The sequence below is a fragment of the Erinaceus europaeus genome, chromosome 16, assembly GCF_950295315.1.
Source record: "Erinaceus europaeus chromosome 16, mEriEur2.1, whole genome shotgun sequence".
Taxonomy (NCBI): Eukaryota; Metazoa; Chordata; class Mammalia; order Eulipotyphla; family Erinaceidae; genus Erinaceus; species Erinaceus europaeus.
In genome coordinates this window covers 68,748,313-68,768,706 of record NC_080177.1, presented here as the reverse complement: position 1 = coordinate 68,768,706, position 20,394 = coordinate 68,748,313, and the positions used below count along the sequence as shown (strand labels likewise).

The 20,394-nt window shown below is 57.2% G+C and overlaps 1 protein-coding gene across 5 annotated transcripts; it reads left to right on the top strand.

Moving 5' to 3' along the window:
* The first annotated feature begins 84 nt into the window (after window positions 1-84).
* Window positions 85-18,491, top strand: CARMIL3 (capping protein regulator and myosin 1 linker 3). 5 transcript variants are annotated; one of them, XM_060175307.1, is made up of 40 exons: window positions 89-300; window positions 1,896-1,990; window positions 2,211-2,261; window positions 2,331-2,390; window positions 2,475-2,590; window positions 3,095-3,192; window positions 3,549-3,619; window positions 3,724-3,797; window positions 3,985-4,060; window positions 4,141-4,229; window positions 4,683-4,777; window positions 4,998-5,084; window positions 5,301-5,410; window positions 5,526-5,603; window positions 6,125-6,201; window positions 6,276-6,380; window positions 6,475-6,544; window positions 6,955-7,036; window positions 7,157-7,253; window positions 7,426-7,480; window positions 7,562-7,734; window positions 9,266-9,334; window positions 9,553-9,646; window positions 9,731-9,829; window positions 10,149-10,277; window positions 10,418-10,531; window positions 10,968-11,143; window positions 11,830-11,917; window positions 12,033-12,170; window positions 12,425-12,488; window positions 12,585-12,793; window positions 13,161-13,258; window positions 14,412-14,727; window positions 15,018-15,146; window positions 15,920-15,986; window positions 16,088-16,177; window positions 17,447-17,565; window positions 17,639-17,819; window positions 17,984-18,094; window positions 18,185-18,491. In XM_060175307.1, the coding sequence occupies exons 1-40, from the start codon at window positions 261-263 to the stop codon at window positions 18,208-18,210; spliced, it is 4,116 nt and encodes a 1,371-aa protein (XP_060031290.1). In that variant the 5' UTR covers window positions 89-260; the 3' UTR covers window positions 18,211-18,491. The 5 variants fall into 5 exon arrangements, 4 of the variants coding, with proteins under 4 accessions (XP_060031292.1, XP_060031290.1, XP_060031291.1 ...); XM_060175308.1 differs by having other exon boundaries at window positions 13,158-13,258; window positions 17,645-17,819; XM_060175306.1 differs by having other exon boundaries at window positions 13,158-13,258.
* The last annotated feature ends 1,903 nt before the right edge of the window (window positions 18,492-20,394 follow it).

The window sequence follows — 20,394 nt, the reverse complement described above, 5'->3', positions numbered from 1 at the left end:
GCGCGGGCCGCGGGGGGCGCGGGGTCTCACGCGGCGCGAAGGTGCGGTGCGCATGCGCGGTGCGGCGCCTCTCCGGGCGGGGCGGGGCGGGAGCCGGCGCTGGGGGCGGGAGGAGAGCGCGCAGCCGCCCCTGCTAGGCGGGCTCGGCGGCTGCTGCAGCGCTCCGAGCCCGGCCTGACCGAGCCGGTGGAGCATGTGCCACGGCTCCCGGCGGCGGCGGCGGCGGCGGCTCCTTGGCAGCGGCGGCGGCGGCGGCCGCCATGGCCAAGTCCGGCGCGGAGCTCACCCGCGAGCTGCAAGGTACGAGGCTCCGAGACGCACCGGTGCATCCCTCCCCGAGGTGCACCCCAGTCCTGGTGCATCCCTCTCCCGGTGCCCTGAGCATCCCCGCTCCCGGGCAACGTCCTGCCCCGGCATCCCAGTGCGGGGCATCGCTTTCCCAGGAGCATCCTCGGCTGCCCCCCGTCGGGACCTTCCTTGCTGTCCCGGAGCCTCCGGTCCCCATCAGGGGTGACAGGTGCAGGTGCAGCCACCCGAGTGGCTGAGTCTCAACCCTCCCAGCCCACCCCTCCACCTGCCCGACTCCCGCTCCTGAGAGTCCCTGCTCCATCGCGGGCCGTACCGGGCGGGGCTAGGCCCGCCCCGCCGGGAGATGGGAGCTGCCCCTGGTCCTGACCTCCCCTTGCCTCCACACCCTCTCTCCTGTCGGCTCCGCCCCGGAACTGACCCTGGATAGCCCCCCAAAGCTGCCCGGCAGCGCCCAGGCTTGGAGGGGTTGGGGGGGCAGAGCAGGGAGTCAGGAACGAGGGCCTGAATTGGAGCTGAAACCAAGAGTAGCTCGCCTTCACTGGCTCCCACCCCAGCCTGCCTCCCACCCCAGCCTGCCTCCTCTTGCAACCCCACACCCACACCTCAAGGCCTCTTCTATTGACATTTACTCAGCCCAAACCTCAGCCTGGCCCCCATGTACTGCCACAGCCCTGACCCCCAGAGGCGGGAGCACAGGCTGGCCCACGCAGAGGGCAGGACACTCAAGGGTACTCAGAGGCGCAGCAGCCGGTGATTCCCATCTCTCTCTCCATCTCTCTCTCCATCTCTCTCTATGCCTCTCTCTCTCTCTCTCTCTCTCTCTCTCTCTCAACACACGCCAATGTGAGATGTGTATACACATCAGTCTACAGACACTGCACCCCTTCACCCCAACTATACATGGCACCCCCACTGGGACATCTGCACAGTGGGGCAACCGGATAGAGCTGGGGCTGTTCTATTTCACTGACAGTCTCCATAGTTAGTGAGACACTAGCCGCTTCCCAGCCCCACCCTTCCCCACTCCCACCAGCACGGGGCCAGCTCTGTGCCTCTTTCACAACTGCACACCCATCCACACTTCTCCATCCCTGCCGGCACCACACAGGCACTCCCTGGCACCCTCAGAAGACGTGCATGCATGTACACAGAGTAGAAGGCAGACATGCACCCCAGGCCACCTAGACAACGTCACAGGGACACCCCCACGCCCCCGTGCACTGACTCACTGTGTGTGTGTGTGTGTGTGTGTGTGTGTGTGTGTGTGTGTGTGTTGCTGTCAGGACTTGCTGCTTTAAAGAATGCTTCACACTCTCAGAATTGTAAGACACAGCCTCCCACAGACAGTGTCACTCAGCTACTGTCCTATGCCTTGGAGCTTCTGGAGCCACCAGAAGCCAGAGTTGTCTCCACACCCCCTGCCTCTCAAATAGGGAAAGTCACCCATGCCCCTATCTTCTGTTTCTTTCTCACTCTGACTCTTACTCTCTTTCTCCTCCCACCTGACCCTGTCCCCTGAGAACCTGAGGAAGAGGTGGGAAGGATAGTGGAAGGGGGGCTCTGAGCAAGTGCCCTCTCCCCTGCAGACAGCATCCGTAGGTGCCTGAGCCATGGACCTGTGCTCCAACAACACCGTGTGAAGCTGGAAACAAAGCCCAAGAAGTTTGAAGACCGCGTGCTGGTGAGGGCACTGGACTCATGGGGAGACAGGAGGGACCAGAGGGGTCTGGGCTGGCAGGGCCCCTAAGGTGCTCTCTAGGAGCAAACTGGACTAGCAGGAATGGCTAGGAACCCAGGGTGGGGCCAAAAAGAGGTGCGAGCCACTGCTGGCAGGGAGGTGCACTGTCCAGGACTTCCAGGAGTTGCTATTTGCATCTGACATTCTTTTTCTGTCTTTGGAGGCTCTTACTTCATGGCGGCTCCACCTCTTCCCTATTAAAGTTCCAGCCAAGGTGAGTGGGGCTGGGGAGCGGGAGTCTGCATGTGATGTAGGAGCTGAGCACCCATCTCTCTCTCCCCAGGTGGAGAGTTCCTTCAATGTCCTAGAGATCCGCTCCTTCAACACACTCAGTCAAAACCAGGTGAGCACCCGGGGTTCAGGGCCTGGCAAAGGTGGGAAGTAGTGTCTGAGGTCCTGCTGCTCCCTCCACCACCCCCACCCCTAGATCCTGGTGGAGACAGAGCGTGGCATGGTGAGCCTGCGGCTGCCTTCAGCTGAAAGTGTAGACCAGGTGACAAGGCACGTCAGCTCGGCGCTCTCCAAGGTCTGCCCTGGCCCTGGGTGAGTGGCAAAGAGGTCTCTTGAGTCCAACCATAATGCACCCTCTGTCCCTCCCTCAGTCCCCTATACCTGAGCGCCTAGAACACCCAGGGCACAAGCTCTTTTTAAAAATATATATTTATTTATTTTATTTATTTATTCACTTCTGTTGCCCTTGTTTTATTATTGTTATTGATGTTGTTGTTGTTAGATCGGACAGAGAGAAATGGAGAGAGATGGGGAAGACAGAGGGGGAGAGAAAGCTAGACACCTGCAGACCTGCTTCACCGCCTGTGAAGTGACTCCCCTGCAGGTGGGGAGCCAGGGGCTCAAACCGAGATCCTTAGGCCGGTCCTTGTGCTTTGTGCCACCTGCGTTTAATTCGCTGCGCCACCACCTGACTCCCAGTCACAAGCTCTTGTATCACCCACCACTCTGCTTTTTTCTCATGGAACAGGAAGTGTTCGCAGGGAGAAATGAGAGGTTCCTTATACCTCCTCTTAGATGAACTTGCTTGTTTTTCAGGTGCTTTATCCGACGTGGAAATGCAGACACCCCTGAAGGGCCCCGAGACACATCCCCCAACTCTGAGACCTCCACCTCCACCACTCACAGCGTCTGTGGTGCGTGAGCTCAGAAAGCTGGACTGTAACCACCTGCCCCTTGTCAAGAGCCCTTTGTACTTTTTTTTGGTAGTTATTGTTGTTGTTATTGATGTTGTCGTTGTTAGAACAGAGAGAAATGGAGAGAGGAGGGGAAGACAGAGAGGGGGAGAGAAAGACAGACACCTGCAGACCTGCTTCACCGCCTGTGAAGCGACACCCCTGCAGAGCCCATTGTGGTGTGGCGCTTTGCCTGCCTTGAAGCCCTCCCCACCAAGTTCCCAGACCTCAGACGTCCCTAACATATCAGGCACCCAGAACACGGGCACATAATGACCTTGGACCCAAGCCCCATCCTCCTACCTCCCGCCCCACAGGTGGCTTCTCTGAGACCTACGCTGCCCTCTGTGACTACAATGGGCTGCACTGCCGTGAGGAGGTGCAGTGGGTACGTTGGGCAGTGGCCCAGGAGGCCGTGGGGTGGAACCAGGAGGGAAGGGCCCAGGGAGAAGGTGGAGGGGAGCAGGTGTAAGCCACTTGCACCTCTCCAAGGATGTGGACACCATCTACCATGCTGAGGACAACCGGGAGTTCAATCTTTTAGATTTCAGCCACTTGGATAGCCGGTAAGCAGAGAGGGTAGGGTCTCGAACCCCGAATCCAGCCTCAGCCTAGCCCTGCTCCCTCAGGCTCTCCTTTCTAGTTCTGTTCACCACCTCAGTTCTTTCTTCCCAGCCCTGCACTGTCTTCCACCTTCCCTGCCTGTGCCCAGCCCTAGTCTCTTCTCTCCTGCCCCTTTCCTTCTCCTGTCAGAGACCTGGCCCTGATGGTGGCAGCCCTGGCCTACAACCAGTGGTTCACCAAGCTTTACTGCAAGGACCTGCGGCTGGTAGGGATGAGGCTCTCAGGGCTGCTGGGGGGAGTGGTGCCCCCTATGGCCCCTGACTACAGGATCTCCTCTGTCCTCAGAGCTCTGAAGTACTCGAGCAGGTGCTACACACTCTGAGCAAGTCGGGGAGCCTTGAGGAGCTGGTGTTGGACAATGCTGGGCTTAAGACGTGAGGCCAGCCTCCTCTGTGGGCAGCGCTGCTCCCCAGTGTAGCCTTAGGGTCCCTGAGCCCCAGAACAGGGATGAGCCCCTGAACTGTCCCCTCCAGTGGCTCACTTTGCAGCAGAGTAGACTGGGACACAAAACAAGTTGGGGTGCAGCTGGGACTGAGACCCGAGCCCCTGCCCCAGGCTCTGTGACCGTCCCTGTATGCCCCCTGCCCTGTCAGTACAGAGCAGGGAGGGCTGTTCCCTCCCTGAGAACCCAGAGCTAGGCCTGTATTGGCACAGCTTCTTGGGTACTGTGGAGTGATGACATGCTCCCCAGAAGGCGCTGAGCTGTCCTGCTTGCTTGGTTCAGAGGGGGGACCTCTGACCATTGCAGCCCCAGCCAGAAAGGCAGGTGGAAGAGATGGGGACACCCAGGGTTGAGACAAACGGCTCCTTCCTCCCCTTCCCTGAAGAGACTTTGTCCAGAAGCTGGCCGGGGTGTTTGGGGAGAACGGGAGCTGTGTGCTGCATGCCCTCACTCTGTCCCACAACCCCATCGAGGACAAGGGTGAGCCCCAGCCCTGAATCTGACCCCTGCCACCACACAGACCCCTGTCCCAGCCCGGAGCCCAATCCAGGGCTCAACAGGGGCTCTCCAACCTGCTGCCAGCCCCCCTGCCCTCACTGCCATGCTCAGCCCCAGGCCTGTGCCTCCCGTGAGCCCCTATCTGACTATGCTTGTTGTCCGCAAGCCACTCCCTGGGCCCATTCCTCTCTGTACTCCACAGGCTTCTTCAGTCTGAGCCAGCAGCTCCTCTGCTTCCCCACTGGCCTCACCAAACTGTGCCTGGCCAAGACTGCCATCTCCCCTCGAGGTACTTGCTCTGAGCCCCCTGGCCAGTGACCTCTAGCCCTTCCCCTATGCTTCATTGAGTTTCAAGTCCCAGAGGTGGGCCTACACCCTCATACACCTCTCCCGGGATAAAGAAAGGGCTCAGAGTCACCTTTCAGAAGCTGAGGGAAGAGTTGTGCCCAAGGTGGGGAGCTCTGGGGGTGGGGGCCAACCCAGCCCCAGTGCCCGCTATGCTCAGGGCTCCAGGCGCTGGGCCAGACCTTCGGGGCCAACCCGGCCTTCGCCAGCTCCCTCCGATACCTGGACCTGAGCAAGAACCCAGGGCTGCTTGCCACAGACGAAGCCAATGTGAGTCCGAAGAACGTAGCCTCTATCCCCATCCAGGCCCTAGGAGTCCCAGCCCCAAGACCCTGGGTAGAAGGGCTCAAGCACACCTCCCAGCAGTCCCCTCTGTGCTCCCCAGGCCCTCTACAGCTTCCTGGCACAGCCCAATGCCCTGGTACACCTGGACCTGGCGGGAACCGACTGCACCATAGACGCGGTGAGGGACTGGTGATCAGGGAGAGTCAGAAAGGGTTTAGGGAGCCCATGTGGGTCTCTGCCTCATCTCCCCCAGAGGCTGGAGGTGGGCAGAGCTGGCAGGAGGCCTTCAGGCTCAGATGCACATTGGAGCAGTGCCTGGCACACACTTGGGGTGCACTGATGCTGCCACAAGCCCAGGGTAGCCAGCTTTGCCTCACCCAGATCCCCAGCCGCAGCCAGGGTGCAGGAATGAAGCCTCCAGGAGGAAAGGCTGCTTTCCTGGACTTGAGCAAGGACTCTGTGAGCCCTTTAGCCCTGGATTCCCACACCCACTGCCCACCAGCCTTTCCTGGGGCCTAGTCGGTGGCACTGGACTTCCTCCTCGGGAGGCAAACACAGAAGCTTTAAGAAGCAAAGCGGGCATGTGTAGGGGGTCACAAAGACTGGCTGGGGGGGGAGGTGAAACAAAGAGCCAGGACCTTGCAGTGGAGGGAGAAGGGACCTCCCAGTGCTGTGAGCCACACCTTCCTGTCCCTACAGCTCCTGGGTGCACTGCTCCACGGCTGCTGCTCCCACCTAACCTACCTCAACCTGGCACGCAACACCTGCTCCCACAGGTGGGAGCACAGGGTGTGGGGAGGCAGAGCGCCCCAGGAGGCCCCCTCACTTGCTGATCCAGGGGTCTCTGCAGGAAGGGCCGGGAGGCCCCACCAGCCTTCAAGCAGTTCTTCAGTAGCGCCTACACACTGAGCCACGCCAACCTGTCGGCCACAAGGCTGCCACTGGAGGCCCTCAGGTCGGGTGGGTGCAGGGTTGGGGGGCGCCAGAGGGGGAAGCGTGGGGGACGGGGGTGAGGGGTAAAGGTGGGCCTACTCACCATCCTCCCACAGGGCGCTGCTCCAGGGCCTCTCCCTCAACAGTCACCTCAGTGAGCTGCACCTGGACCTCAGCAGCTGTGAGGTGAGCCCTCACCCCCGGCCCTACGAGCTGATGACTGACTGCCTCCCCCACCCTCTGGTGTCACCAAGGCCACCCTGACCTCCCCCACACACAACACCTCCTCAGTGGGTCTGTGGCCTGCAGTCCCTCCCCTCAGGGGTCATTCCCATCCCACCCCCTCAAAGCTATAGGTGGGTGATACCAGGCTTTCCCACCAGAGGGCAGAAGCAAGCTGTCCTCAGCAGCAGCCTGAGGACTCTTCCACCAAAAGGGAAAGGAAGGAGGTGGTGTAGAGTGAGGGTCTCCTGACCTCATACCCCAGACGTGTGACCTTGAGCCCCTGCATGACCACTTTGGACTCTGAGCATTGAAGAGACCTATCTCTACCCTCGCCCCTCCTGCTCCCTGCACACTACCTTGTGTCCCCGCAGCTCCGCTCAGCAGGTGCTCAGGCTTTGCAGGAACAGCTGGGGGCCGTCACCTGTATAGGCAGCCTGGATCTGTCAGACAATGGTGAGTGGGGGGGAGGGGCGCCCTTGCTGGGGGACCTGCCTGTAGCATGGAGGAGAAGCCATGAGGGGCTCTCCGGAGAACCTCAGCCTCAAGACCAGGCCCCTTCCATCTGCTGGCCAGGGTTCGACTCAGACCTCCTGACACTGGTACCCGCACTTGGCAAGAACAAGTCCCTCAAGCACCTGTTTCTGGGAAAGAACTTCAACGTCAAGGCCAAGTGAGAGCCCTCTCCAGACTTCCAGGCATCCATTCCACCCTCTACCCCCCCCCCCCCGGCTCTCTGCCTTCCCTGCAGCCCCCACCCTACTCAAGCCAGCTGCCTCTCCCCTCCTCCAATAGCATGACCCCCAGCCCTCTCCCCTCCTGCTCTGAGCCCCACCTCCCCACAGGACCCTGGAGGAGATCCTCCACAAGCTGGTGCAGCTGATTCAGGAAGAGGACTGTGTGAGTGGCCCCCGGCAGAGAGGGAGCCCCCAGGGGCAAGGGCTGTGAGGGCCGGGCCCAACCCCCTGCTTGCCTACACAGTCCCTACAGTCCCTGTCGGTGGCTGACTCCCGCCTGAAGCTTCGCACCAGCATCCTCATCAACGCCCTGGGCAGCAACACCTGCCTGGCCAAGGTGGACCTGAGCGGCAACGGCATGGAGGATATCGGGGCCAAGATGCTATCAAAGGCCCTGCAGATCAATTCCTCGCTCAGGTGGGGCCTGTGCCTGCACCCTCAGACTAGAGGCCAGCCTCCCCCCCCAAAAGCACACACTGCTTTGCTGCTTTGTCCCCCAGCTTCCAGGGGAGCCTCATTCTTAGAACCATCTCTGAGTCAGCCTCATTAGTCAGAAAAGAGGAAGGGCTCCAGAAAGGACTTGTGTCCTTGACTACTAATAGGGACGGAGGAATGGCCTAGGAGGTGGCACAGTAGTGGAGCTTTGGGCTTGTTGTAAGCATGTGGTTTTGAGTTTGATCCCCAGCACTGCATGTGCCAGAGTCCTATTCTAGCCTCTGTCTATGTCATTAATTTCTCTGATCTTGCAAAAGTATTTTTTTTTAATTAGCACCCATGCGGGGGTAGAGAGCATAATGGTTAGCAAAGAGACTTTTTTTGACTTATTATTGAATAGAGACAGAGAGAAATTGAGAGGGAAGGGGGCAATAGAGAGGGTAGGAGGCAGAGATACCTGTAGACCTGCTTCACCACTCATGAAGCTTTCTCCCTGAAGTGGGGACCAAGGGCTTAAACCTGGGTCCTTGTAAGCACTGTAATATGAATGTTTAACCAGGTGTGCCACCGCCTGTCCCCCACAAAGAGACTTTCATGCTTGAGACTCCAAAATCCTAGGTTCAGTCCCCCGAAACACCATAAGCCAAAGCTGTGCAGTGCTCTGGTGGAAAAAAGAAAAAAAAAACAAACTAGGAAGTCTATTTGTCAGGGTAGATAGCATAATGGTTATGCAAAAGAGATTTTCATGCCTGAGGCTCCAAAGTCCCAGGTTCAGTCCCTACTCACCATAAACCAAAGATCAGCAGTACTCTGGTTAAAAAATAATAATAACAATAATAAAATAAAATTAGCACTCAGGCCAGGTGGCAACTTTCCCAGCATAATCCGCACATTAACCTGCATAAGGACCTGGGTTCAAGCCCCTGCTCACCACCTGCACAGGGGAAATTTCATCAATATTATGGAACAGTACTGTAGGTGTTTCTCTCTGTGTTTCTCCCCTTCCCTATCTCCTTCTCTGTTTCACCCTCTATCAAAAAGAAAGAAAATGGAAAAAAAAATAAACACCAAAAACAATGGAGTTATGCAGGCACTGAGCACCAGCAATAACCCTGGTGACAAAAATAATGATAAATATTTTTTTTAATTTTAAAGGGTCTCAGGGTGAGAACAGGCAGTGGAACACCCAATAGAAAGCACATATGATCACATGTAAGGACCCAGATTCAAACCCTCGGTCCCCACCTACAGGGGGACAAGCTTCACAAGCAGTAAAGCAGTGCTGGAGGTATCTCTGTGTCTCTCTCCCTCTTTATCTCCCCCTCTTCTCTCAATTTCTGTCTGTCCTATTAAATAAAAGAAGAGAAGGGGGGGAAGGAAGGCTCACTGAGAGCAGTGGATTTTCATGCAGGCACCAAATTCCAGCCATAACCGTGATAGCAATAAAAATTAAAACAAAGCTTTTAAAAAGGGGACTCAGAGGAAGAGGTAACAAGTCAGCACTTCTCCACAGAACTATCCTGTGGGATCGGAACAACACATCTGCCCTGGGTTTTCTGGACATTGCGAGGGCCCTAGAGAGGTGAGTAGGCCAAGCCCCTGAGCGGACCCAAGGCCTCAGCCTCCCTGTGCCTGCACTGGGTCTGCCTGAACCCCACCCAGCCCAGCCTGCTTACAGGTGTGCAGAGACCTCCCAGAGGCGCCACAACAGAGGGCAGTGGTCAGCAGGGGTGGCATGGGGGTTAGCAGAGGCCTCTGTCCTGCCCACCCACCCCTCAGCAAAGCCCCTGTGCCCCACAGCAACCACACACTGCGTTTCATGTCCTTCCCTGTGAGTGACATCTCCCAGGCCTACCGCAGCGCCCCCGAGCGTACCGAGGATGTCTGGCAGAAGGTGGGAATCTCACAGGGAGGGGCAGCACCAGGCAGGGAAGGCCGCACTCTGACCCCCCACCCCACCCCACCCCACGGGTTCCAGATCCAGTGGTGCCTGGTGAGGAACAACCACTCCCAGACGTGTCCCCAGGAGCAGGCCTTCAGGCTGCAGCAGGGCCTGGTGACCAGCAGCGCCGAGCAAGTAAACGTTTCCCTCTGGGACCAGTGGGGCAGCCATGAGGGCCACAGAAGAGTCATGTGGGGGACAGGAAAACGGGACATGCAGAACACAGGCCCCAAACCTGAGCAAGCGTGGGAAGACAGTGGGGGCCCCAGACTAAGGGGGCACAAAGCAGTGGGAGCCCCACTGGCCTTTTAAGAAAGAGACTCCAAGATGAAGAGGGGACGGGTCACCACTGATTCTGCCAGTACTGGCTCCAGTGGTGTTGCCCGAGGGGAGGGGAACAAGCATGGGACTGCTGTGCAGAGATTCCCCTGACACTCCTATGGCTGCCCTCCAGATGCTGCAGAGGTTGTGCGGACGTGTGCAGGAAGAGGTTCGGGCCCTGAGGTTGTGTCCCCTGGAGCCTGTGCAGGACGAGCTGCTCTATGCTCGGGACCTCATAAAAGATGCTAAGAACTCCCGGGCGGTGAGCCCTCGAAAGCCCCACTTTCCTTACAGTCTGCAGAGGCCTCAGAGGCCAGCCAGGCTAGCCCAGACCCTGCCCTCCTCACCTGGGGCCCAGTCAGGCCTCGCTCTGGCCTTCTCACCTTGCCCCTCCCTCCCCAGCTGTTCCCCAGCCTCTATGAGCTGGGCCACGTGTTGGCCAACGACGGCCCTGTGCGACAGAGGCTGGAGTCAGTGGCCAGTGAAGTGTCCAAGGCTGTGGACAAGGAGCTGCAGGCAAGTCCTGAGGAAGGAGCCCAGTTGGGGCTGAGGCCCTGAGCCCACCAGGGTGGCAGGCAGGAGAGATCTCAGAGGCTGAGAGGGAGAGGCAGAGATAAGACCACATACCCTCTCATTGTGCCAAGGCACAGCTAGCAAACTGGTGTTGGGTTTTTTCTGTGACCTCAGCCCCTGAGTTCTGCCATCACCTCTGAGCTCCCGTCTTGTGACTAACTCCCCTTGTTTATATTATATGGTGGAGTGGAAGGGAGGTGGTGGCCAGAACATGGGGAGCCTGAGTGTCCACGCTGCGCTGCTCCCCAGCCCAGAGACCTCGGCAGGTCCCTCCATCTCACCCTTGGGGGCAGGAGCAGACAGACTGGAAAGTCTCCCATAGTGACGCCAGCCCTGACTCCCCCAACCCCTGGGGTTCTGCTTTTTTCCCCGCCACTAGGTGATCCTAGAGTCCATGGTCAGCCTCACGCAGGAGTTATGCCCCGTGGCCATGCGTGTAGCCGAGGGCCACAACAAGATGCTGAGCAACGTGGCTGAGCGCGTCACTGTGCCCCGGAACTTCATCCGCGGGGCACTGTTGGAGCAGGCAGGCCAGGACATTCAGAACAAACTGGAGTGAGCAGGGGTGGTCAGGGCATAGGGGATGGGCCCAGGTCCGAGGTGGGACCTGGATGGGTCCCAGAGCACTTAGGGACTCGCGCCTGCTCTCTGCCATGAATAATGAATGGCACGGTTTCCATTACAGGGGATAAATCTTTAACCAGCTGCGACCTTGCTATTTAGGGTCTGACTGGCCTTCTCCTTACCAGTCTATGCGCTGAGCTCAGCCTAGGAGCCCAGGCAGCGTACACATGCACATCCCCCTGGAGACAAAGCACAGCCTCCTCCCCCATGCATGGACAGAGTGGGGTGGTGAGGGGATGCCTGGACTGTGCCATCTCTCCCCACTTTCCGCTGCTCCTGGGGCTCCTGTGCTGAGTCTAAGTGTCACCAGCCACTCTTAGCAAATGGAAAACACATACACAGGCTCAAGGGGAGCAGGTTTCTGGCCTCCACGATTTCCCAGGCCCATTTCACTAGACTCCAGAAGCTTAGTGTCCCTTGAGCACCTTCCTCCCGACTCCCCGTTGTTCACCCTCCCCATTCATAGTCACCTGGGCTGCAGGGCAGTGGGCACAGGCCTGAGGTTCCTCCTACAGCCAGGTCCTATGGGGACCTCCTTCAGCTGTCTGGGGATGGCTGGGCTGAGCCAAGTTAGGTGGTGGGGCGCCTTGACTGAGCAGTCCCTCCTGTACCCACAGTGAAGTGAAGCTCTCAGTCGTCACCTACTTAACCAACTCCATAGTGGACGAGATCCTACAGGAGCTGTACCACTCCCACAAGAGCCTGGTGAGGCTTCTGAACCCCAGCCATCATCCCATCACCACACCATCCCTCCCAGCTTGAAACCCAGTGGCGGGCAGCTCCCTCGGGGTCCTGCCCACAGCTGCCCTTCCTACCCCAGGCCCGGCACCTGGCCCAGCTGAGGACACTGTCAGATCCCTCGAGTGGCCCAGGCCAAAGCCAGGATCTGTCTTCCCGGGGCCGAGGCCGGAGCCATGACCATGAGGAGACCACCGATGATGAACTTGGGACCAACATCGTGAGCCCCTTCCCGCAGCCCCCACTCTTCTCCTGAACCTGCCACTCCTCTGGGCTTCACTCTCTCATTCTCTGAACCCCCTTTGTCTCACCAGTCTAGATCCAACCCAGCCTTACCCTTCACCCCAATGCCCTGGCCACCTGAGGAGAGGAGGAGATGGCATGGACCCAAACGAGACCCTTTCTGAGGGTTGGAATCTGCAGGTGAGGCCCCTGGGATGTGACCCTGACCTGCCATTTGTCTGGTTCCCACAGGACACCATGGCCATCAAGAAGCAGAAACGCTGCCGCAAGATCCGGCCAGTGTCTGCCTTCATCAGTGAGTCCCCCTTTCTCACCCCTCTGTCTCCCCAACCCCCAGCCCACATTCTCCCTGTTCCTCCTGCCAGCCTTTCTGCCACTGTTGTCCCCACAGGTGGGAGCCCGCAGGACATGGAGAGCCAGCTGGGCAGCCTGGGGATCCCCCCTGGCTGGTTCTCAGGACTTGGTAGCAGCCAGCCCACAGCCGGAGGCTCTTGGGAAGGTCTGTCTGAGCTGCCTACACACGGCTACAAACTGAGGCATCAGACACAAGGGAGGCCCCGGCCCCCCAGGACCACCCCTCCGGGACCTGGTCGGCCCAGCGTGAGTCCCTCGTGCTACTCTTAACCGTGCCAGAGTCAACAGTTCCCATCTCTAGCATCCCCGTTCCAGAGACAGCAGCCTCGGGAGTCAGACAGGGGCCCAGGCAGCTCATTTTTTGCTGTCCAGTCTGAACTGGAGCAAGACAGTGTCACAGACAAATGGCCTCTGTTTGCCCAGCAGTGTAGTTCTGGCTATGGTGAAAGGGAGAGCCACGGGCACCAAGCTTAGGAAATCCCCAGGTGGACAAAATTCTAAATGCCCATGGGGCCCAGGAGGGCAAGTCCCAGAGCAGTGAGATGGCGCCTGGATGGCAGAACAGGCCCTCTGGACTCAAGGGAGCTCACGAACAGGGCTTCACTCCCAGCAGGGGCCTGAGAGAACACGCCAAGAGAACGGGATGGCCACTCGCCTGGATGAGGGTCTGGAGGACTTCTTCAGCCGCAGAGTCATGGATGAAAGTTCCAGGTGGGGCATCTCACCAGCTCCGTCCTCGACGGGCCCACAGGTGGAAGGGGCTCCTGTGAGGTCAGCTCCCACACAGACTTCTCCAGAGACTCCCAAGGCCTGTCTCTCTGTGGTATCCCCCACTCATGCTGCCCCAGGCCACCCCTAGCTCCCATGTGCTGGAAAGGATGGGGTCAGAGGGCACCAGCACAGTGTGGTGATGGGAACTTGGCAGAGGGAGGGGCAGCAGGCCCTGGGGTGGGACACCAGTTAGTGGGAGGAGCCTACAAGCCTACAGGAAATATCTTTTTCTTTTCTGGTTTTTTCTGTTTGTTTGTTAGTTTTGTTTTGTTTTTTTCTACTGCCAGGGTTTCCCTGAGGTTTAAGGCCTGCATGATTCCACCATTGCCAGTGGACACCTTCTGTTTTGTTATTAGTGATTCAATAATGATCGACAAGATTGTGGGATAAGAGTGGTACAATTCTATACAGTTCCCACCACCTGAGTTCCATCTCCCCTCCCCTGCATTGGAAGCTTCCCTATCCTTTATCCCTCTGGGAGTATGGACCAAAATTCTTTATGGGGTGCAGAAGGTGCAAGGCTTCTGTAATTGCTTTTTCACTGGACATGGATGTTGACAGGTCGATCTACACCCTCCAGCCTGTCTTTCTCTTTCCATAGTAAGGTAGGGTTCTGGGGAGGCGGGGCTCCAGGACACATTGGTGAGGTCGTCTGCCCAGGGAGTCAGGTTGGCGTCATGGTAGCATCTGTAACTTGGTGGCTGAAAAGCATTAAGATATAAAGCAGAACAAATTGTTTAATTATCAGGAACGTAAAGGTTCCTGCAGATGAGATTGGGATCTTCATGTTGGAAGAAGCTAGGAAGTCTATTTTAGGTATATCCCAAGGACAAGATAGATAGATAGATAGATAGATAGATAGATAGATAGATAGATAGATAGATAGATAGATGGAGAGTGAGGACAGAGCTCCCCAAGGACTGAGTAGTAGAAAGCAGAACTGTGGAGAGGCTGCATAGGTGTGTGTGTGTGTGTGTGTGTGTGTGTGTGTGTGTGTGTGTTACACCTGGCACTGGACTGACACCAGCCTGGCCTCAGCTGCTGACGTTCACATCACCTCATGGGGTCACTAACCCACCTGCACCCCACCCAGCTATCCCCGGACACTGAGGACCTTGCGGCCAGGCCTCTCAGAGCCACCACTGCCACCGCTCCAGAAGAAAAGGCGCCGAGGCCTTTTCCACTTCCGCCGGCCGAGGAGCTTCAAGGGGGACAGGGGCCCAGGGTCTCCCACCACGGGGCTTCTCCTCCCACCTCCCCCACCCCCGCCTCCAACACAGGAGAGCCCCCCGAGCCCAGACCTCCCCAGCCTTGGCAATAACTCCTCCCCTTGCTGGACTCCTGAGGAGGAGAGTAGCCTCCTCCCTGGATTTGGTGGGGGCCGGGGACCCTCCTTCCGCAGGAAGATGGTAAGTGAGGTTAACGGTCTTCCCCCCCCATAGGAAGATGCTAGGATTGGGGGGTCCTGGGGAACTCTGAGCAAGCATCCTACTTCCAGCTCTCTGGGAGGGGTGAGCCTGGTGCCCCCAGCAAGGGGTGTGGGGTAGACAGCATGGGAGGGTAGACAGCATGGACTTGGGCGGGCTTCCCGACCCTCCCAGGTAGGGCTTAAAGAAGTAGGAGTCCTCCCATCCCACCCCCCATTGTGCAGAGACCTCTTTCCTTCAGGAACTACTTGTAGACCTGAGGCCTTTTCCAGGGTACCGAGGGGGCAGAGCCCAGAGACGGGGGCCCAGCCCCCGGGATGACACAGCAGCCAAGGGTCCATGGCGTTGCCCTTCCTGAGCTGGGAAGAGCCAAGGGTTGGAGCTTCGACGGGAAGCGAGAGGTGAGGGGTGCCCAGTGGATAGACCATGGTCTTGTGGGTAAGTAGTCACCCTCCCATCCTAAAGCTGTGGGTCAGAGAGAAAGAACGTGACTTTGGTGTAAGAAGCCATGAGCTATGTTTCCGTCCATGCCATGCCTGGCCCTGTAGCTCTGGACAGGCCACTCAACCCCCTGCCTCTGCTTCCTGGCAGAGTGGACAGTCACAGAAAAGCTTATCTCTAGAGCTCTTTGCCAAACATTGGTGATTTGTTTACTTTCATTTTTTAAATATTTATTTAATGCAAGATATATATGTATATATATATATGTATATATATATATATATAGAGAGAGAGAGAGAGAGAGAGAGTCCAGAGCACTGCCTAGCTCTGGCTTATGGTGATGCTGGGGACTAAATCTGGGGTCTCAGAGCCTCAGGCATGAAAGCCCTTTTCAGAACCAGTATGCTGTTTCCCTTAGCTACCATAATATTTTTATTTGTTCGGTAAGTCCGCTTGCCTGTTTTAACCTACTCTGGACTGAGGCACTGTCATCTTAAAGCCACTGGCATGTGCCGATCATGTGCACACTTAAAATCAAGAGGGAACTACTGAAAGTGACGGTCCTGTCATTGCCATAGGCGCCTGGTGAGTCCCTGAGGTGGTTCAGGTGTCACTCTGAGGATAAATGACCCAGTGGCTAGCAACCACTACAAGATGCCAGAGAAATCACCTTACTCCCTGCAGTCCCCTTCCAGGGAGCTGATCTTGGGACCTGACACAGCTGTCCTTTCAGGGCTCAGGGCCAGACCCAGAAGGTAGCGCCCAGGCCTGGCAGAAGCGGCGCTCTTCAGATGATGCAGGTGGGAATGGCTGTCTTGCTCCCTTCCTCTGACCCCTCTCCCCCTTTCAGGGCCCCTCTGAATTTACATTTCACCCCTACTCTCCCTCCTCATCACTCCAGGGCCAGGAGCCTGGAAGCCCCCACCACCCCCCCAAAGCACCAAGCCGAGCTTCAGTGCCATGCGCCGGGCAGAGGCCACCTGGCACATAGGTACGCAAATCCACTTCTGGGGACTGAAGGCCTGGGTGTGTCCAAGGAAGCAGAAAGCAGGGCCCCAATGGTGGGGAATTTACAGCCACCACGGGGCAGCCAGCTCAGTAAAAATGTCTGAGGATCTCTCCAAAGCCACATCCCAAAGAGACAAATGGCCTGCTCCAAAAGAAGGCTCTGTAGAACAAAAGTGGCTGGCAGGCAAGAGCAGCAGTCTGGAATCTTCTAGAACTGGGGTCACCTCTGGCCACCATTGGCAGAGTGACAGAAGAAAGTATCTCTCTGCTCCGAGTGGGGAAAGAAGCAAGCACCAGCCATGCCAGGGTCACATCGAACCTCCCAGCCTCCTTCCAGTCTAACCCCCTGAGCTGTCCTTAGCACACACAGAAAAGTGCCAAAGCAAGAAGCAAGCTCCTTCCTTGGGGGCCAGGGACCCTGGCTGTCAGTCTTGACAGTGTTGGCCTTAAATAAAGTCACCAACCGTCTAGCTTGGGACTAGAGCAAGGGAGAGGAGGAATCACAGTATTCCCCTTCTGCTGTGCTCAGAGCACTTGCCACTGAAAGAACACTGGTCCCCTCTGGAGGCCCAGAAGAGATCCTCCAACCGCACTAGTACCCACAAATCTGTCTGTATAGACACATCCCCCCCAATATACCTGAGACCCAATGCCTAGCTCCTGCTTTAGCCTCCAAGGTTGCCTCAGAATCTCCCCCTGGCACACACACTCAGAGAGGGGCTCCCTCCTTTGCTTCTGAGCCCGGATGTGTGTGCCCCACTTCTGCCTTTTCCCACTCCCCCTTCACAAAAACAAAAGAACCATCTTCCAGGGAACAAGCCCTCAGGCTTGGGCTGTATAGAATCCCAGGGTGGGGTGCCTGGGCACCTCTGCCAGAGAGCTCTCATTGTCTAAATCAGACTGCAGACAGAATTCTGGGAATGCCAGGCTGCGCCTTGGCATTGAAGCCTGGCAATGAAGCCCTGGATAGGCAGCCTTGCCTGTGGAGCCAGCAGTGCCTAGGCCCTGGCTCTATCTGCACAGAACATGTCCTACTCTTCCAGAGGGACCAGGCCAGAGCCCTTTCCAGAAGTGACAGGTTCAGGAGCAAGGGCCAAGGACAGGGAAAGAAGGGAGCCAGGCAGGGAAGAGATGGAGGGGAGCAGTGAGCCTGGAGGGGCAGAGGTCTTCAGGGCTTCCAAGATACCAGCCAGGGTGTGAGGGCTCCAAAGCATGACATCTTACTGCTCTCTCTCCTCTCCCCATGCCCTAGCCGAGGAAAGTGCCCCATATCACAGCTGCCAGAGCCCCAGTCCAGCCTCCCAAGATGATGAGGAGGAGAAAGCTGAGACCCTCTTCCCAGAGAGGACAGTTCCTGCTAGGAATGCCAAGGTGAAGGCCAGCAAGACTGGGGTGGGGGACTCTGGGGAGACCAGCTGACTCAGCATCTTCCTTCTCCTGCCAGTTGCAGGACCCCCCTTTAGCTCCACGGCCCCCCAAGCCAGTGGTTGGGCCCAGAGGCCATCGCCTGCCCCAGGAGCTGGGGGGCAGGGAAGAGGCCGAGGCTGTGGCTGCAGCCCCAGGGATGTGCAGACCCCGACTGCGGCTGGGTTCCCAACAGGACCAAGAGGAGCCTGAGGTCCCAGGTCTGCCCTGTGACTGGGGGTGGGGGTGGGGGGATGCTTTGGGCACTGCCAAGGCCTTGCTACCCACATTGTACCCCTTTTCTGGGGTGCAAGAATCAGCCTGGATGAGTCCCCGACCTGTGAACCCCACTTCTGGGCCCGGCCTACCCCGACTGTCATTCCAGGGCCCCCAGATCCAAGTCGCCGGACTGCCCCCCTAAAGCCCAAGAGGACACGCCGGGCCCAGTCCTGTGACAAGCTGGAGCCTGATAGAAGGCGGCCCCCTGACCCTGCAGGTGTGTGTGTGGGGGGGGGGCGAAGGCCCACTCACTGAGTGGCTGTTTTTCGGGGGCCAAGAAACACCTCCCTGGCTTTGTCCCCCACAGGAACCAGCGAGCCAGGAACAGACTGACTGCACGCCTCCGGCCCTGTTCTCAAATGTGCCTCATAGGGACTCAACCCCCCACCCACTTGCCCCTCCAGGCACCCCTGCCGCTGGCTTGCCCTTTGGGCCAGAAGATCAGGATGAGGCATGGGGGACCCTTAGGTGGGGGCAGGAAGGGAGGGAGCAGCCTGGAGAGAGGGAGGCCCTGGATGCCTCACTCACTGTGCAGAGCTCTGGTAGGGGTGGATCTGTCCCTCTGTCCCCAGGGGTTCTCTCCCCACTTGTATAGAATAAAAAACCAAAATCACTGCCTGCCTGGAGTCTGCTGTCTTCCCTATCAATCCCCCCACACACACACACACCACACCAGCTGCTCCACTCCCTGTAGCCACCCCCCAGTAGGGGGTAGGAGCAGAATGAAGATGAGAAGACCACCCCCACAAGGCCAAGAAGAGGGAGATAATGGGGGCGGGGGGGGGGAATCAGGTGGTAGTGCAGGTAGGCACACGTGGCTAGAAGTGCAAGGACTGTGTGTAAGAATCCTGGTTCAGGGAGTCCAGCAGTAGCGCAGTGGGTTAAGCGCATGTGACGCAAAGCGCAAGGACTGGCATGAGGATACGGGTTCGAGCCCACGGCTTCCCACCTGCCAGAGAATCACTTCACAAGCTGTGAAGCAGGTCTGCAGGTGTCTTTCTCTCCCCTACTCTGTCTTATTTCTGTCTGTCCTATCTAACAACGATGACATCAATAACAATAACTACAGCAATAAAAACAAGGGCAACAAAAAGGAAATAAATATTTTTAAAAACCAAAAAAAAAAAATAGAAGAATGTTTAATCCTTTAAAAAAAAAAAAAAAGAGGGAGTCGGGCTGTAGTGCAGCGGGCTAAGCGCAGGTGGCGCAAAGCACAAGGACCGGCATAAGGATCCCGGTTCGAACCCCGGCTCCCCACCTGCAGGGGAGTCGCTTCACAGGCGGTGAAGCAGGTCTGCAGGTGTCTATCTTTCTCTCCTCCTCTCTGTCTTCCCCTCCCTTTCTCCATTTCTCTCTGTCCTATCCAACAACGACAACAACAATAATAACTACAACAATAAAACAACAAGGGCAACAAAAGGGAATAAATAAATAAATAAATATTTTTTAAAATTTTAAATAAAAATAAAAAAAAGAATCCTGGTTCAAGCCCCCGGCTCCCCACCTGCAGGGGGGGGTCACTTCACAAGCGGTAAAGCAGGTCTGCAGGTGTCTTTCTCTCCCCCTCTGTTTCCCCTCCTCTCTCCATTTCTCTCTGTCCTATCCAACAACAACAACATCAGTGGCAACAATAACAACAAGGGCAACAAAATGGGGGGAAAATAGGAGCTGTGGGGTCATAGTGCAGGCACCAAGCCCCAGCAATAACCCTGGAAGCAAAAAGAAGAAGAAGAAGAAGAAGAAGAAGAAGAAGAAGAAGAAGAAGAAGAAGAAGAAGAAGAAGAAGAAGAAGAAGAAGAAGAAGAAGGAGAAGAAGGGGAAGAAGAAGAAGAAGAAGAAGAAGAAGAAGAAGAAGAAGAAGAAGAAGAGGAAGAAGGAGAAGAAGAAGGGGGAAAGAGCCGAGAAAACTGAATGGAGAAGGAGTGAAATGACCAGCCAGCACTCAGATGTCCCACTCTACAGGGTACAGTGGGGTCAGAAGACCCCACTATGCAGAAGAGTGGTTGTGTGTGTGTGTGTGTGTGTGTCCTCCTCCCAGCCACACCCACTGAAGGTGGAAACCAGCAGGACCACGTAGCCCTGGGGCCCTGTAGTCAGAATTCAGGGAGTGGCTGGAGGTGAACAAAAGCACCTTTAGCTCAAGGTCAGCCATCACCGGTTGTTGCCCACTCACCAGAAAGATGCTGGCAGATCTCACCTTGGCATTCAAGAGCCTCACCCTCAGAGTTACCCTTCCTGATCCCCTCCACACTATCCAAACCCTCACTCACCCTAACCCACTGTGCCCCAGACAAGGCCAGTCTGTGCCTGTGCACCGCTGCACCTGTGTGCCGCTTCATGTGTCTATCTGTCTCTGGTGGTGGGTGGACACGTGAGCCTCTTCCTGAGGCAGGAGCTATGTCTGAAACACCCGTGTACCCCAGCTCCTGACACAGCAGAGCCAAGCTCCATGAGAAGCTCCCAGCCACCAGGTCGATTCCTGATGGAGCAGGGAAGGGAGGAGTAAGCCTTCAGGTG